The 17792-nt window shown below is 46.2% G+C and overlaps 1 protein-coding gene across 3 annotated transcripts in view; it reads right to left on the bottom strand.

Annotated features, from left to right (window-relative positions):
* The window catches only part of EPB41L4A (erythrocyte membrane protein band 4.1 like 4A), a 205719-nt gene that overhangs the window by 6837 nt on the left and 181090 nt on the right, over positions 1 to 17792 (bottom strand). For all 3 annotated transcript variants that reach the window (XM_084780053.1, XM_084780051.1, XM_084780052.1), the window contains one exon: positions 6608 to 6727. In XM_084780053.1, coding sequence (XP_084636179.1) covers positions 6608 to 6727 — 120 coding nt within the window. The remainder of the gene's footprint in view (positions 1 to 6607; positions 6728 to 17792) is intronic.

Here is a 17792-nt window from a genome sequence, read left to right as displayed (position 1 = left end):
ACTAAGTGGTTTTTCGTGTGTGTGTGTGTGTGTGTGTGTGTGTGTGTGTGTGTGTGTGTGTGTGTGTGTGTGTATTGGGTGAGGGGACAACAAAAATCCGCTCTTTAGTCAGATTAAAAGGAGTGTGATGTAGAAGACAAAGCCTCGGTGTCTGACCAAGAATGGTGTTGAATATAGATTTTGTTATATAAAATCGTATGCTTTAAAAGATCAGACAAATGGTTCTAGAAAGTCTCTTGAACAAAAGCTGCCTTTCCTACACTTTGCCCATCTGATTCCCTGGGTAGGATGCTAAACCCTTAAGTGATGCTAAGAAGGTGAAAATATTTCAGAGTACTAAGCTATTCTCCCAGCCGCTAAGCATGCTAGGTCAGGTGGCACAGGATGCCACCCAACAGTCTCTCATAAGGATGTAGATGAATCACTGATAACCTGTTCTCTCAGGGAGGCTGAAAGGATGGCTTAGCTGACTTCATGTTCCAGGGAGGTTTTACACCCTCAGCATGCTGACACTTTGAACAATAACTCTTTGGGAGCATCTCCATGTTTGGTAAGATCAGGCCAGTGATGCCCACAGCATCTACCCACTAAAGCCAGTAGCTTCCCTAGTGTTATTAGAGCCCATGAGATGGCTCAGCAGATGACAGACGCTTGCCACCAAGCCTGATGACCTGAGTTGTCCCTCTAGCCTCTGCCCACATGATATAGCACCTAACTCCCACTGGGCCCCCTAACACACACACACACACACATAAGTAAGAGTAATTAAAACTGTTACATGACTCTAGACACTGGTAAGTGTCCCAGAAAAGACAAAGTTGCCCCACCTGAAAACTACAAACGTGAGAGTGGCTAAAGTTAGGTGGCAGAAGTGAGCGAGCGGGTACAAGTTATTGTAAGAGGCCCAGTGTGTGAGACGGAAACAATGCCGACAGCAGGCAGGGAGTGGATACGAAAAGAAAGGCGGGTGAGGCCGGGGCGCAGCTGACAATAAGGAGAAAGTGAGGAGTGGTGTGATCTGAAAGCATGAGGCTCAGGGCTCAATAGGAGGAAGAAAACAATGTGCAAGGTGTGGAAACCCATGCCAAATTCTGCCATGTCAGAAAGCCTGTGCTTAGGCTGTATGCTGTGACCTTCGAGTTGCTGACCTTTACCTCACGAGGTCTTGTGTTCTAGGCTATTCTTGGACTATTTACCTTTGAAAGAAGTAGGGAAATCCCAACTTGGAACCACCCAGAGGATCTAGGAAGTTCTTACAGGGAACTACTCAGAGAACTAGGAAGTTCTACAGGGAGCGATTTAGGCTATTGCATTCTTGCCCGGGGGCTAGGGTGAGTGAGATAAGAATAGATCCTATTGACCTTGCCCTGTATATGTTCCTGCTAGTCGGCAATAAAGTGAATCTTGATCAGAAATGTCCTGACTTGATTCGTTATTTCTCGCGTCTCTGTATCCTACTTTCAATCCCCGCTCCCTCTTTCAGGTAAACCCTGATTCAATTTTTCCCGTGGGCCTGACAGCAAGGAACATACAACCCATGACCACCCTGCCACCCTCATGGTGAGAGACAAGGAGGAGAAGGAAGAGGAGGAGGAACAATTACTTTTGGAAAATGAAGTGTGTGTGTGTGTGTGTGTGTGTGTGTGTGTGTGTGTGTGTGTGTGTGTCATGACTCAGCAGGTATGTGTATATGTGTGTGTGTGGTGACTCAGCAGGTGTGTGCATGTGCATGTCTGTGTGTGTGTATGTGTGTGTGTGTGTGTGTGTGTGATGACTCAGCAAGTAAAATCCCCTTGGCAAGCCTGGTGACCTGAGTTCCATCCCTAGGACCCTAAATAGATGGGAAGACTCAACTCTTAGAAGTTGTCCTCTGACTTCCGCATACTCACCCTGGCATGTACACACCTAAACACATAAATATACACACATACACTCGAAAGAAATGCAGTGTAATTCACACACACACACACACACACACACACACACACACACACACACACGGCTAGCCATTTGATGAAAGGGTGAGTATAACTCAATGATAAAGCAATAGCAGCGGAACCCACACAACACCCTGCATTAAAGCTCCAGTGTTGCACGCCACACACACCACACAACCACCAAAACCTCTCAGCACTGGACAGTCTTCTATCCGGTAACTTTAGTTTCCTGTTTCTGCCTTTCCATTTATACTTTTTAGCCAGAAGACTTCCCTTTCCACAGGTTCGTAAGTCTTGTGATTCCATCCACTGTGCCAATCCTTCTGTCTCAGAAAACTTAGCAGAAAAGTCTAGACAATTTCACACCCTCTGCACCACAAAATCTGGACCTATGAGGTTCAGGCATTTAGTCTGTACCTTTGTGTCCTGTGGCCCTGAAATGGCAGAATTTTTAACTAAACTGAATTCTAATATGTCCACTAATTTAAAGGATCCCAGAGTATAGGGGAGTTCTAATGTTTGGGGGAAAAAATGCCAATTTCCTCTGATGGTTAGACCACCTGTGAGTCAAGAAATATAAGCACACGCTACTTTGATGGTGGCTATATTGCTTTATGCTTGTATCTGTACACATACATTTTATATCATCTACAGTTCGATATAGTTTTATGAGTTTAGAAAACTGTGAAATTTAAATAGCTGTTTTTCTGTAGCTCAGTTGGGAGAACGTGTTTAGTGTGCACAAAGCCTTGGGTTCTATTTCAGCACACATAAAGCAGGCATGGCAGCGCGTGCCTATAATCTCAGCACTCAGAGGGCCACACAGGAGAGCCAGTCCACCCTTAGCTACGCGCTGAGTTCTAGACCAGCCTGGGCTACATCAGACTCTGTCCTTATAAAAAAAAAAAAAAAGGCTTATGCAGACACTTTATTCGAACTCTTCACAGAAGTGCCCCAGTTATCCATAGAGACAAACTATACCAAATATAAACAAGCTACCAGTATTACTCCAGCATTTTTCAAAAGCAGCCCTACCTACACTGACGCAGTGGTTCAACTTGAAGCCAATCAGATTAGTTTGTAATCCAAGCACCTGGGCAGCTAGGGTGGCTAATTGAAAGCTCAAGGCTGGTCTCAAAAAGACCGTGTAATAGTACACAATGTACAGTAGTCACGTCAAAGAGCAAATACGGTGGCTAGCACTGTCTTGTTTTCTCCAAGCTAGCTACATCTCTAAATGGGAATTACAAGTTGAAAATATGTAGATACAAAAATTATATTTACTTACAGAAGTCAAAAGTGCTTAACAAATTCTTAGCCCTTCTTCGGATATTCCTGAACAGTCAGAAAAAGTGAAATAAGGAAATGTCTGATCCCTCTTCCTCTTTCTCATCCTAATTAGGAACATGAAGACCAGCAACCCAGCTGTGGAAGGCTGCTCGGGAGCATCCGGGAACTTCCCCGAGTGTTCATCCACCCTGGACTTCTCACGGCTCACGTTATCAGTTCTTTTCAGCCAGTAAAAGTAGTAACACATCATGGCCACCAGGGGGTGGTGGAGCCCACTCGCCCATACAAGCCATTGTTTGTGGGGCAACAGCAAGACCTCTCCTGCACAGCCCAAGAAGATAAGGCTTAAGCCTGTGGAAAGCAGTTCCAGTGGGACTGATGCTCACGCTGACCCTGACCCTTTTTATGTACTATATATCACAGCAACAAACACAAACTCCATAGAAATGGAGCTGAATAATATACTATGTAATACTGAGCTTCATAACGTTTAATAGGTAAGACCCAGTCACATTCAGCTTAATGCCTGTTGAGGAGGGGAGGGACACAAACACACAATTGATGATGATGATGATGATGATGATGATGATGTGGAGTTTTAGGCCAGTCAGTCTTGAGGCAGGTGAGCAGTAGGAATGGTTTAGCAACCTGGGACTCCACTTGTTTTGGGCTGTGCACATCTCTCTCTTCTATACCTGTGGCAGCCTGATACTCTTAACACATGTACTACACACACACACACACACACACACACACACACACACACACACACAACCTCTGAATAACGCACCCAACAAGCTGCATGCACACCCCTTAACAACCATAAACTCCGACAGATTCTATCAATCACACTATAGTTATGTCTGAGTTTGTGAGTACAGGGCTAGCTCAGCTTAAACTAGTTTGAGGTATGTGTACTACAAGGCAAACTTAGTCCTCTAAGCGAATTTGTAGGAGAATCCTCTACTTTCCATCTATGCCTATGTGTGATTGGATGATGGATGATTAATATCAGATGCATTATGGGAAAGGATGGTCTACTAATTAAAGTCTGCCAATCAAAATAGAGAACTACACAAAACATACCCCTAATAACCCAACTCTTCCCTCCTTTAGACAGCATGTAGGCTGCTGCTGCAGGCCCTGGAGAACCTGAAGCTCTTGGGCACCTTCAAATGTGTGGTCCACTGTCACTCTTGACAGCGCACCTGGCCTGCCCTATCACATTGCTAAGAATAAAGTTACCTTGTTCCTTTGCAAATCTGTGTGGGTCTTTATTGTAACTCCTCCAATAACAAAGACAACTTGCAAACCTACAGCCCAGGCCCCAGCCAGGGCAACAATTTCAATAAGTATTACACAAAATATTTTTTAAATGATGATTTTATATTAACTCCAAAAATGAAGAGGAACATATCCTAAATTATAGTGTAACTTTGTTATAAAACAAAACAAAACTGAAAATCCATAGTGCCACATGAAAAATAAAAGCAAGCCAGGAGGTGACTCACACCTAACATCTGAGCACTTGGGGAGACAGAGGCAGGCGGATCTCTGTGAGTTTGAGTCCAGCCTGGTCCACAAAGCAAGTCCAAGACAGCCAAGGCTACACAGAGAAACCCTGTCTAGAAAAAAAACAAAAAGAAATAAAGAATTTTTTAAAAAAGCAAAACAAAAACAAAAATCTGGATATGATAGGGCTGCTTGTACTCCTAACTTTTGGGAGGTACAAGGACAGAAGGATCAGGAATCCAAGGCCCTAGGCAGGGTGTGAAAGTATACATACAGCTCTAATCCCAGAACTCAGGAGGGAGAAACAGGTGGATCTCTGGGAGTCCCAGGCCAGGTCAGCCAGGAGTACATAGTAAAACTCTGCCTCAAAAGAAAAGAAAACAAGGGGAGAGAAGGGGATCGGTGGGAAGAGAAGGGAGGGGAGGGGAAGGCAGGGGAGGGGATGGAAGACGAGGGAAGGTTTAAGGTCAAAGGCCAGCTGGCACTACTTGAAATCCTTTCTCAACAACAACAACAAAATTTCTATACAAGGTGTGGTAGCACAGGCCTTTAATCCCAACACTTAGAGGAGGAGGCAGAGCTCTATGAGGTCAAGGCTAGCCTAGCCTACACCGGAAGTTCCAGGTCAGTCAGGGCTACATAGTAAGAGCCTGATTTATATTGTTGTTTGCTTGTTTTAGATTTATTTACTTTAATGTGTATGTTTTTGCCAGCATGCATGTCTGTGCACCACGGGGTTTTAGGTCCCCAGAACTGGAGTTACAGATGATTGTGAACTACCAGGTGGGCGCTAGGAATGTAACCTAGGCCGTCTGCAAAAGCGGTACATGCTCTTAGCCACTGAGCCTTCTCCCCAGCCCCTAAGATCCCATCTTTTTTTTTTTTTTTTTAAAGTTTGAATCAAAATCTATTTATGACTGGAGTCGCCCTTCAACATTCGGCACATGGGATCCGTGCAGCAGCCTCCAGCAGCCTCTCCTGGCCTGCCAACCTAATGGCACATTCTTCGCTGGCTTCTGCCTGGATCCCTCAGAGATGCTGCGCCGGTTGGTGCATCAACCTTGCATGTCCGTCTTCTTCCTGTTCAGACACTGCTCTCCTCCCAGGACTGAGGAACATTACACCATTACAGCTGACCACCCCAAATCACAAAAAGAAAAACCACTTTGCAGTTAGTCCCAGCTCACCTGAAACAAGCATACTTGGCAAGCAGAGCAGGATGGGTGGCCTCACTCCTGATGTACAGACTACTGCACACGTGCACAGAACACATGCGCACATCATACATAAGCATGCAGGCACACCACTTTATCAGCTCACAGAAAATTAATCTGGGGGGCAGGCAGTCTCACCATGATGGGGTAATTGTGCTCACACACGTCACTGCCCAGCAGCAGGAGGGGGCAGGCAAGTCTCAACACTGGGGTGTAATGAATCACTCAATGACTACAGCTCCCAAATGGTAATTTGACAGGAAGATGATATGTCTGCCTCGATTTGGAACAAGACTTCAGAGAATTCTGTAGACTCAAATTGGGCAAATCAGCGGGTGTTTCACCAACAGCCAGGTTTCAGAACAAAGGAAACTGATATTTACCTGGTCGGATATACACATTTGTTGAAAAACAACACAACATACAAAATATGATTTTGATGGCTTTGTTCCCATGATATTTTGTTCTGCCTGAGCTCCAACTCCTAAGCCTTCAAAAGTGGTTAATGAATGTCACACGAGTGAGTAGGGGAAAACAACAAATAAAAAATGGATAGTCCCAGGTGAAATGATGCCTCGTTAGGAGACCGAGCGCCTGCCCGCCTGCTCCTTCCCTGATTCTGAAGGAAAAGTGAAAAAAGAAAAACCCACATACGAGCGAGATCTGTGTCTGGATCGCCTGTTGTTAGGGTCCACTTGGTTTTTTTCCTTCTGTCTCCTCAAGACAGCTTCCCACTGAGGTGCTGAGTCAACCATGTCATTCTCCTGCCGTACTCTGAAAAGACAGACCAGGAGTCTGCGGTCACCGGCTAGGCCAGGCCTTGTGAACTCACCTGGAATCTCAGCCCACCCACAGCAGGCTGAGGTGGGAAAGTCAGGACTCTGAGCCACTTGGGCAACATAAAGGCCGCCTGTCTCGGAGACAATGAAGAAATGTAACGTTAACATCCACGCACGAACGGAAATGGAAATACAGCGTACCAAAAATCTACAGGCCACAAAGAAGGCCGTCCTTCCTTCCCAGTCACCTCCACTTCGCTTTCCGGATAGTTAAGAGAACAGCAGTTTGATTACATCATAGAAGCTGAGAACAAAAACTGTATTAATATATCCTTAAGTAGGCGTGTTACACACAAATATACAATGTTCATACTAAATACATAAAAATAAAGTAACTTATTTTAAAGAATGCCCGTATGATTTTCTGTATATCCTTAGTCTCTTGTACTGCCCCTCTTTTCTCTATGTCCACACATTTTCATGGCTGCCCCTCTACCTGTCACATCACACAGGACAGAAACCCCCCAGACTTGCTAGGAGAGATGAAACACTCCCAGGAGTGAGGCGTCAAGCCTCGGTGGAGGCTGTTGGAGGGAGAGGACCAGGCCAGTGGCAGGCCTCCTTCCTGTAGGAGCTCACACCTGGATTTCTGCGTTTAGGATTAGACATGAAATTCTGGACAGAATCACTGTGCAGTTTATGGGCAGGCTCCAGGATCTCGCATGATCTCAAGTTTAACTCTTATAGCAAGGCTGAGACAGACTTAGTCAAGAACATATTTCCCTATAATATAGATATTTAGAAGGAAGACAAGTGCTGTGTGCACATCCTCACCCACTGTAGAATTCAGAGGGTTAAGCCATCACACTCGGATGATATGAAGAAAAAAATAGCCAGCTATGGTAGCACATGCCTTTAATTCCAGAACTTGGAAGGCAAACGCAGTGGGGTGGGGGTGGGGGGGTTCTGTGAATCTGAGGCCAGCCTGGTCCAAATAGCAAATTCTAGGCCAGCCACCTACATAGTAAAAAGAAAAAAAAAAAATCCTGGGAACACACACGTGGATTTCTTTTACCTTGCCAGTAAAAAGGACTCAGTCAAAATGAATTTCAGATTATACCATGTACTTTTATTTTTCAAACTCAAGTAAGGCCAGTGAAGGCCTCCTACCTCATAGCCTCATGACCCATGTGCTCTGAAGACAGATGCCCTCTACAGGCAATGCTATTTCATAAATATTCTAGCAGCAATATAAAAAATGCAAGGCGCATTGCAGAGTCACAAGAGAAGCAGTCTTCCAGAGGATGCCGCTATGGACACCCAAGTGCAGTCTGTAATGAAGTCTGAAATTACATGCTTACAAAAGGCCTCTGGTTAATGATCCCTCATTACAAGAATGAAAGTGTCATTTCTTTCATTACTGAACTGTTCCAGAAGACACAGGTGCAACCTGGGAATTAAAAAAAAAAAAATTCTAGCACTTAGAAGCAAGGGTATTTTAGCACTCAGTGCTTAAAGGCAGGTGTTAGCTATTTCTTTCTTTCTTTTTTAGGGGGAGGGTTGCGTTTTAATCATTGGTGAATAAAGAAAATCTTTATGCGGAAAACGCACATCTCCTATAGCGACTTTCCTTTTCTTGGGATGGGGTTTCATTACATAGCCTGAACTCCTAATCCTCTTGCTTTGATCTCCCAGATGCTGAGACTAGAGGCAGGTACCACCTCCAGATGCTGAAACTAGAGGCAGGTACCACCTCCAGATGCTGAGACTAGAGGCAGGTACCACCTCCAGACATGAGTCTGAAGTCTTATGTATTCATAGACGTAGAATACGCAAGTGATTTTTGCCACTTTCTGATATAAGTGTTTACATCATGAGGAATAGGAATGCTAAAGGCCTTAAACTGGCTTTAAAAACCTCAGTCAGGAAATTATCCAGCATGGCGGGGTCCCGCCAACGTTCACACTGCAGATCAAGTGGTTTCCAAATGCTTCAGATACAAAAGATGAACCCCCAAAAGCCAACCCACTTCCTGCCTGAATCTCTCAATCTCACAACCTTAAATCTACATTCAACACCCTTTGTCTCTTTCCCCGTGGGAAAGCGGAGTCCACACATAGTATAGGAACAGATGCTAACAAGGCGTTTACTTTTAAATTAATGTTTGTGTGTGAGGGAAAGGGGGAGGGAGGAGATGGGGAGAGGGAGAATGTTTTCAAATAGAGCCACTTCAACAATACTTCAGGGCAGGGGAATTTTCACATATTTTCTCCGCTGCTCACCAGGCCTTCACAATCTACGTGTGCCTAGGTTACCCACGCAATTTAGGTTTTTACTGCATTTGACACTTAATTAAGTTTGCTAAGGTTGTGAAGATGATATGCCACATAATCACTTGGTGATAACGTGAAGATATTATCAATTCCCGCTCTTCCTCCTCAATTAGAGCTCTGCCTCTCCTGCACAAACCGTCGTATTATAAAATGACTCCTTACACAGTCTCCCGGGGCTCTACCCTGTCCTACCTTTTTATCAGTTTTGTTCTTAATGGGACCCCCTCCTTTCTACTGGCTCTTAATTCACTTCCAACTCATTGCGATGAAGGCCACGTACAGTGCTGAACCTGACATCTTCTGGAGCAAAGGTCTAAGCCTGTTCTGAGCCCCCTCCCTGCTTGGCCGTTATCTGGCTCGCAGACTTTGAGCAAACCGCTTATCTCTTTTAGTCAGGTCTTAGTTTGCTCATGTGAAAGATGATTACAAAGATCTTTTCTAGCTTCAGGACTCGGTGTTTCTCCTACCTGTGCTCTATTTACAAGCCAGTAAGACGCTGAGGCAAGCCTCCTCTCTTTGACCGTGCAGTATAACATCCTAGGCAATTGCTTTGTGTGACCGCTCTGCTGCTAAAATTAAATCACCAGATCCCAACAGATTGGGAACTTGTGTTCTCATCAGCTACACTCATTTTTGCCTCACCTGACATAAAGCAATCTTCTTTTCTTATTTTTGTCAATAGCTTTTCTTCCCTAGGGAAATTTATTGGTTGCAGGCATCTGTTGATGTATTCTCGTAAGGCCAGGAAACAAAAACTGCATTTGTTTCTCCAACCTTCCCTTGCCATCAATAAATCCCTCTTATTTGCTCCTAAAGTTGTTTTAACTTTTTCTACATATTCCTTAGGCCCCTGCTGCCAGGGACTACCTTTGATGCAGTTTCACTTTGAAACTCTCCTGTCTCTGTGATTTTAAAATCTGTTTTACCCTCAACAATCGCGGCATCTGGTTATTTCCACAGACTCTCTGTCAACTTGGACTGCGCTCCGGAGCCCCCACATCACCCACCGTCACAGGTCACAGGTCTACATCTTGGTATGTCCTGGTAAGATAGAAATCCGAAGTCCTTGCACCTGTGCCATGATGGCGGTCCGCCTGCACCAGCTGCTTACGCGCTGCCCCCTGCGTGACCACGGTCTCCATCTCGTTGTTGCCTTTCAGTCAGGGACAGCACGACAGGGAATGTTCGCGAGGAAAAATAACTATTTTCAGGTCCACGGAAGGAAGCCCATGTGGTTTTAAATGTGCTAACATCCCACTTGCATTTTCCCCTAAGGTTAGTGAAACAATAACTGCCTGCGTCTAGTGAGTGCGTGCGTGGGTGCGTGCGTCGGGGGTGGGGGTGGGGGTGGGGTGGGGGAGAGAAGAACACCCAGCACCGTCCTGCTCTAGCACTCTCTACTTCATTCCTTTCAGACAGGGTCCCTCACTGACCCTGGAGCTGGTCTGGTGGCCAGCAGGCAAGCCCCAGAGAACACCGACCACACCCCATCTCCATCCCGCTTACCACCCCCCCACCCCCTCCCACTGACAGTATAAAGGTTATAGGTATACACGCAGCCATGTTTGGCCTTCTATATAGATGTTGGAATCCAAACTCAGGTCCTTGTGTTTATACAGCAAGGACTTTTTTGTTTGTTTTGTTGTTTGTTTGTTTTTTATGTGTTAGTTTTTGGAGCTAGGGTCTCTCTATTGTGTAGCTCTGGCTCTCCTAAGCTCACCCTGTAGACCAGACTGGCCTCTAGCTCACCGGAGACACGCTACCTCTGCTGGGATTAAAGGCGTATACTACCACACTCGGCTGCAGGAAACCATCTTATTCACTGGGCCTTCTCCCCAGCCATGCTTTCCCCCCCCCCTTCGTTTTTTAAACCTCTATCATGACAAAGTCTCACCCAAGTCATGATCTTCTGCATTCACCCTACTCAGCAATCCTGTCTGTTAGTTACAGTGCTGAATTCTCCGCCATGAAAGCAGGCATCTTCCTTAATTAGAAAATAATGTAAAGACCCGTACAGGACACGTGTAAGACTGTCTTAAAAGCTATTCTTCCGACACTAATAGACGTCCTGTGCACTAACACAATAGCCGACATTAGAAGGTAGGAACAAACTCTCAGAGCGCTCACGCCGGAATGAATCCATGTTTCAAACATTGACCTCATTTTGGTTCGAGGGAGCCAGCTCCTCTTCCCGCTCCCCCTAGGGCCCCTGAGAACACAGGGCCGCTGACTGGTCTCACTGGTGGAGCAGCACCTGCCTGCGCAGGACGCCCGCTACGTCCCACGGGGCATTATCTATCTCCTGCATCTTCACAAACTTCCTGTGGGGAAGACACGGCAGGCGCTCGCTCCGTCTCAGCTGGAGTGTCAAAGATTCCTGTGGCCAGGCCACAGCCACGGAAACTTCTCAGAGCACGGTCACTTTTATAACATGGCCTCTCTATTTTGAACACACACGTTTCACGCACATGACTGCTGTTCAGGATGCAAACCTCCCGGAATAAAGATGAAGAAGGGTTCAGCAGGTCTCCTGCCGCCACTTTGCTCTCATCCTGCCTTCGGGCCCAGCTTCTCTCATTTCTCTCACTTTAATCCTCTCCGGGATGCAGGGCTGCTTCCACTTTTTCACACATGCAAAAGCCACTAACCTACTTGCCTGTGTCACTTGCTCTCCAAATCTCCCGCTCTGACACTCTAAGAACCTAGCAGCCATCAAAGCTACGGAGCAAGCGGGTAAGCCACAGGTCCCCCCATGGAATGCCCATACCAGGAGCAGGAGATTCTGCAGACTTCTTCCTTGAATGTAAAGAATGTTGTTATCAAGCCGAGAGCATTTGCGGGGAAAGCTGGCGCACGAAAACCTTTATTCTGATCAGCCCACGCCCCAGTCTTCCCTCAGCATGTGTCTTGAACAAGTTCAGGATGTGTGGCCCATGTGTTCAAACCTGTGGTGGTAAACTGACTGGACTCCTTTTTGTTGTTGTTGTTGTTGTTTTTTAACTTTGTAAGTTTTTTTCCCTTAGTGTTTTCTTTTTTATTTTATTTATTTTTTTAACATATACATTTTTATTTTATTACATGTGCATAAAACAAACCACATACAGCAGGGAGAACCATGTGACAATCATAAGTTCTGTAAATGTTATATTCATAGGGATTTGGCTATTTGTATTTGTCAGACTTGAAGTAAACATCCTTCCTGTCTTGTTGGGTCTAAATTTCTGAATGAAATTCAATACCTATCACATCTCATCTCTATCAAATTAAATCCTTTATCTTGATCTAAAAAGATCTCATCCCCCTAACCAACTAAAACTTGACTGTAAAACTAAACTATCTGGCCTTCAAGCCCCCTCAGAGACTTGAGAAGGAATAAAAATAAATGCCTGAGTGAACCAGTAGTGCGGGTTTGCAGCTTCTAAAATGAATAAATGACTGAGACAGTCCACTGCCTGAGCAGTCACCCAACACTCTCTACAACGTTGGAGCCTCATCCTCGTCCCTCTAGGCCAGTATCTCTGCCAGACTTACTCGGGAGGCAGGAACTACTGAGGACTTGCCCACGTCTTTACTAGCATATACTAATCGTACTTACTGCTGAGCTTCATTATGGCATCCTCTACAAGCATCTAATGTCTTTCAGTCATATGCCCATCATCCTTCTCTTGCTCCTCTGCCATTCTCACTCACGCCCTTCCTCTTCTCAAGGGCTGACTGGCCTTTCTGATCTCAGGGACAAGACTCGAAATTCTAGCCAACTAAAACAAATACAATTTAATATTCTCAGGGTTCCTTAACTTCAAAAGGCCACTATTCTGACAGGCCCCCCCCCCCAGTGCAACAATGTAACCAGATCAACTGTTCCACTAACAGGGACAGCAAAGGAAGCGCTGACTGAAGCTTGAGCAGGCTGGGGTGAGCTCCGCTCAACAGGTGCGTGCTCAGCTCAACAGGTGCGTGCTCAGCTCAACAGGTGCGTGCTCAGCTCAACAGGTGCGTGCTCAGCTCAACAGGTGCGTGCTCAGCTCAACAGGTGCGTGCTCAGCTCAACAGGTGCGTGCTCAGCTCAACAGGTGCGTGCTCAGCTCAACAGGTGGGAGGCTCCATCTCCTGCACTTCCTAAACCAGGTGTGGCTGTGCGCACCTGTGGTCTCAGCTTGGGGGTGGGCGTGGGGGAGATGCAAGACAGTCAATTCGAGGTCACACTTGGCAACAGGCAAGTTTGAGGCCAGGCTAGTATACCTGAGATCTTGCCTCAAAAGGAAGGAAGGAAGGAAGGAAGGAAGGAAGGAAGGAAGGAAGGAAGGTAGGTTGGTTTGGTTGGTTTGGTTTTTTGAGACAAGGTTTCTCTGTGTAGCCTTGGCTATCCTAGACTTTCTTTGTAGACCAGACTGGCCTCGAACTCACAGCAATCCACCTGCCTCTGCCTCCCGAGTGTGTTGGGATTAAAGGCGTGCGCCACCATACCCAGCCCAGGAGTGCAGTTCTTAACCCTACGAGTAAATTGAAATACAAATTTCATTTTCCAATACCAATCCTTCACTATTTATATTATAACCAACACATCATACTTTCTTGGGAGACATCACATAAGCACAACCCCCCCCAAAAAAAGACCCAAAACTATAGACACTATCACCAAAACAAATGCATCTTAAGCCCTAAGTTACTCCATACCGTGTAACACAGGGTGCTTGGGGTCTGTGTCTTGACCTGAGAGACCTTACAAGTCTCTAACTCTAACTCTAGCCCTGACGTACAAATGCAGAATGGAGGGGAGTCTGATCCGTGGGGACAGTTTAACTTCACACACAAAGTACAAAGTCTGACTTCATCTTAAGAACAGAAAGCACGCCACCCTGAGGATGAATGAGCATATACAGGGCCTGTATCCGCATGTGGGTATGTCAACCATATCCGGAAAAGCGGGCCCAAGAACTTACTGGAGATATATGGTTGGGAGAAAGATTCCAGAAATGGTTCTGGAAATGTCCACAAGGGGGTTAAAGGCTGCAGCAGGGTTCAAAACCACTTTATGCTGCATCGGCATCAGCTTTATCCGGCCATTCTGCAGCGCACGTATATGCGTAGGCAGGTGGGTAGAAAGCGGCGTTCTTACTGTAATGGCTAAGGTGCGATCTGAGAGCTGATCCTAGGAACTAAGCCTGGAATAAAAGAGCCCGTGTGTCTCCACTGGCTACTGAGGAAATCAGGACTGCCTGGCAAACCTGCTGCCAACCAATCCACGTGGCCTACGTATTATTTGATAAATCCTGCCGCCGAGGAAAAACAAAAACATGCTGCTCTGCTTCTGATACAATGTCCTCATGACAACGCAGCAGGAGACTCCTGTGCCACACAAGGAGACATCGCCTCAAAGTACAAACAGAAGAATGCCTGATAGAATGCGACTCGACGTGTGCATTAGGACAGGTGGGAGAACGGACGGTCAGAGGAAATGAGACGTGGCAGAGCTCTAGGGAAGAGGAGGGGGCAGCTGAAAATGCAGGGTCTCAGACTGGTACTCGCCTGGGGCTCTGCACCCCAAAGCACCGTTACCTCGAAGATTTCATTTGATCCCACGTTTGACAAAGCACATCGGTCACTGTGTTCCCTGCCCCATGCTAAAGACCTAGACCACTAAGAACTGAGTTTCTGAATGAGATGCCCAAACATCACCACACCAGAGCCAACATGCTAACGCATATCCTGCGTTGTCCTGTCACCCACCAGCGGCTCCTGTGCAAAGAAATAATTCAGGGAAACCAGAAGAAGGAAGGATGAACGGGACGGAAGCTTCAAGAAGGCAAAGGAGAAAAATCATAAAACACAGAGCGGAACAAGAAGCAAGAAAGTAAAGAGGAGGCGATGTAACTAGAGAGACTAATGGGGAAAGAGCCTGTTGACTGAGACCTTGGACAAGCATCTTTTGCGATAGCGCACGCCTTTAATCCCAGCACTTAGGAGGCAGAGGCAGGCAGATCCCTATGAGTTCAAAACCACCCTGGTCAACATAATAAGTCCCAGGACAGCCAGGGTCACACAGTGAGTCCCTGCCTCAGAACAAACAATAAACATTTATGACCAACTTCTAGCTGGTTATAAAAATGGAGTGACAATTGACCCTGTCAGACCTCTCAGCCTCAAAGACTGTAGAATATTCACTAGGGTTACGACAGCAACATAACGAGAGACTGAAGTGGGAAGGGATGAAGACACATAAATGATGCCAACGTAAAGGATTGCTGGGCGCTTCTGCCGTGGCAGGGACCTCACAGAAATGCATCTGCAAGGCGCCCTCCATCCTCATCAGCCCAAACCGAAAGGGACATGTGTACATATTCTACCTGTATTTTTCTAAAACCGTAAGAAAACAGCACCTGCTTCTCATATTTCACTGTTGGTATAGATTTTGACTTTTTAAGTGGTGCTAAAAGCCGCTTGTGGATCAACTCTATTTATACATTATCCCCCTTCACACACAAAGAGGGGTGTTAAAATGTTACCCACAAAAACAATAAGGTAGAAGTAGGCACCAATGGCTCGTGTTTATGGTTTAAAAAAAAAAAAAAAAAGAGCAACAGCGAAAATCCCAGCATTCCCAGAGTGGCTTCAGGCCTTATAAAGACTTCCTGTCTTGGAGGTGTAGGTCAGTTGGTAGAGTATTTGCCCAGCGTGCACGAGGCCCTGGGTTTGACACCCCCCCCCCCCACCCAGAAGCATGCACATAAAAACAGCACACTGGTGGCGCATGCTTATAATCTCAGCCCCTGAGAGCTGGGCACTGGAAAACCCAGATTGAAGGTCATCCTGTACTACACAACAAGCTTGGAGCCAACAGAGTGTCAGGAGACCCTGTCTCAAAAATACAATGCCCTTTAGGTACAAATAAACAAACATCTGTAAAACCCGGGAAGAAGGCATAGGGAAGCACTCTACACCCGAAGACCACACACAACCTGGAGGAGTGAAAGGACTCCGTCTGAAGATGCACAGGACCCACAGAAATCTGCACAGTGGTTTCTCCTCTCTCCAAGGCTACAGTTTCCCATAGCAAGAAGGGGGTGTGGGGGTGTGTCAGGGAGCAAGTGCTAGCTTCGAAGATAAGAAAACCCTTAGGGAGATGGGAGGAACACAACCCAAACTACCACTCCGTGGGAAAGCCATAATGAACCCCAATACCTTACGAACTAATTAAAACATTACAAGGGATTTGGATGGAGGTACCTTGAGAGAGTGAATAAAGCTGCTCTCAGAAGCCATAGGTTACTACATGAAAATTCCAGGGCCAGGAATGGGCTATCTCCCTACGAGCTGCTACTTGGGGAGGCCCCTAAGACCACCCCACCCCACCCCCAAAAAACCCCAATACCATTAAACTCCCATTGGCTCCCTTCGTCCCCTTTCTACATGCACTAGTCTATTTCTTCTCTAGCCTCTCTTCTACGCTATGTCTTTTAAAAAAAATTGATGATGATGCAATCAATGGATTTTATTGGGTGTGTTTATGGGAGCATATGCCCTTTTACCAATTTCTATAGCACTGAAGGAAATGTCCCTCTATTCCCTATTCCCTGTTGACTGCATATAAATCCTTAGGGAGGAGTAGGCCCTAGGAGCCACTTCCCCCTTCTGTGACAAGGTGCTGACAAGCTTAGACTTGTGCAGGTAATTATATGCTTTGAGTCCAAGAGTGCAACAACCGTGTCGTGCTTAGAAGCCAGTGTTACATATTGCTCCCCCCCTCCCTGCCACCCGCCCCCTTGGCTCTGCCTCCTCATCTTCAGTGTTCCCTAGCCTTGGAGGAGGGTTCTGTTTATGGCTGAGCATTCCACAGCCATTTATTCTCAGTTATTTAACTATGTGAGACTGTGGAGTTACCACTGACCACGGCAAAAAGAAGCTTTGATGACCAGTGCTAACATTAACACCGTTCTATGGACATAAATTTAGTTGTGAACACGTTGTAAAGGTGGTTTGAAAGACACCTCATGCCCAGCAAAACAACAGCAGTAGCTGCCCCTCTGGGCTTACAACCGTTACAACCACAGGCTTTTGACTGGGTTTATGGTGCCAGATATGTGAATTCCTGCCTATGGAGAAGGCCTGAAATCCAGCCAGAAAGCACTGGTTATCCCCATATCAGCCTTGCCACTACTGCGCCAATGGGTTCATCTCGTCTGGCAAGTCAGTCTTGTTGCTCTTGAGAATCACAACTGAAGACCCCCAGCAGCAACATAGCACCTTTCTACACCCTGAGGGCTAACCAGCAGGGAACAACTTTCCAGCCTTCTTCAGTTTCATTTTTTTTTTCTTTTTATGTCCCATAACTCTAGTGTATGGTGTCTTCAGCAATAGAGTCTCACTATCCAGTTCTGATGGGCAGCCAAGGACAGTTTAATGGTATTGGGGTTTTTTGGGGGGTACGGTGGGGTGGTGTCAGGGGCAAATAAGTTTGCCCAAAAGTTGCTCCAAGGTTACAGTTTCCCAAAGCAAGACAAGAAAGCGGGGTGTGTTCAGGATGCCTACAGCAAGGACAAGGAAACATCCAATCGAAATAAACAGGAAGTCAACATGGTGCAGATTCTGTTACGGTCACCCCAAACCTTTTATGAAAGCACAAAGGACGGTGTACAGAGCTTGCTCGCCCCCACTGGCGGCCCAGCTGAGGACAGGAGGGCTGCATAAGGTTGAAGGTTCAGCATCCTATCAGGTCTCCTGAACAAA

This window comes from Acomys minous, assembly GCF_964271855.1.
Source record: "Acomys minous genome assembly, chromosome: 4".
Lineage (NCBI taxonomy): Eukaryota > Metazoa > Chordata > Mammalia > Rodentia > Muridae > Acomys > Acomys minous.
This window is presented reverse-complemented; position numbering and strand designations above follow the sequence as displayed.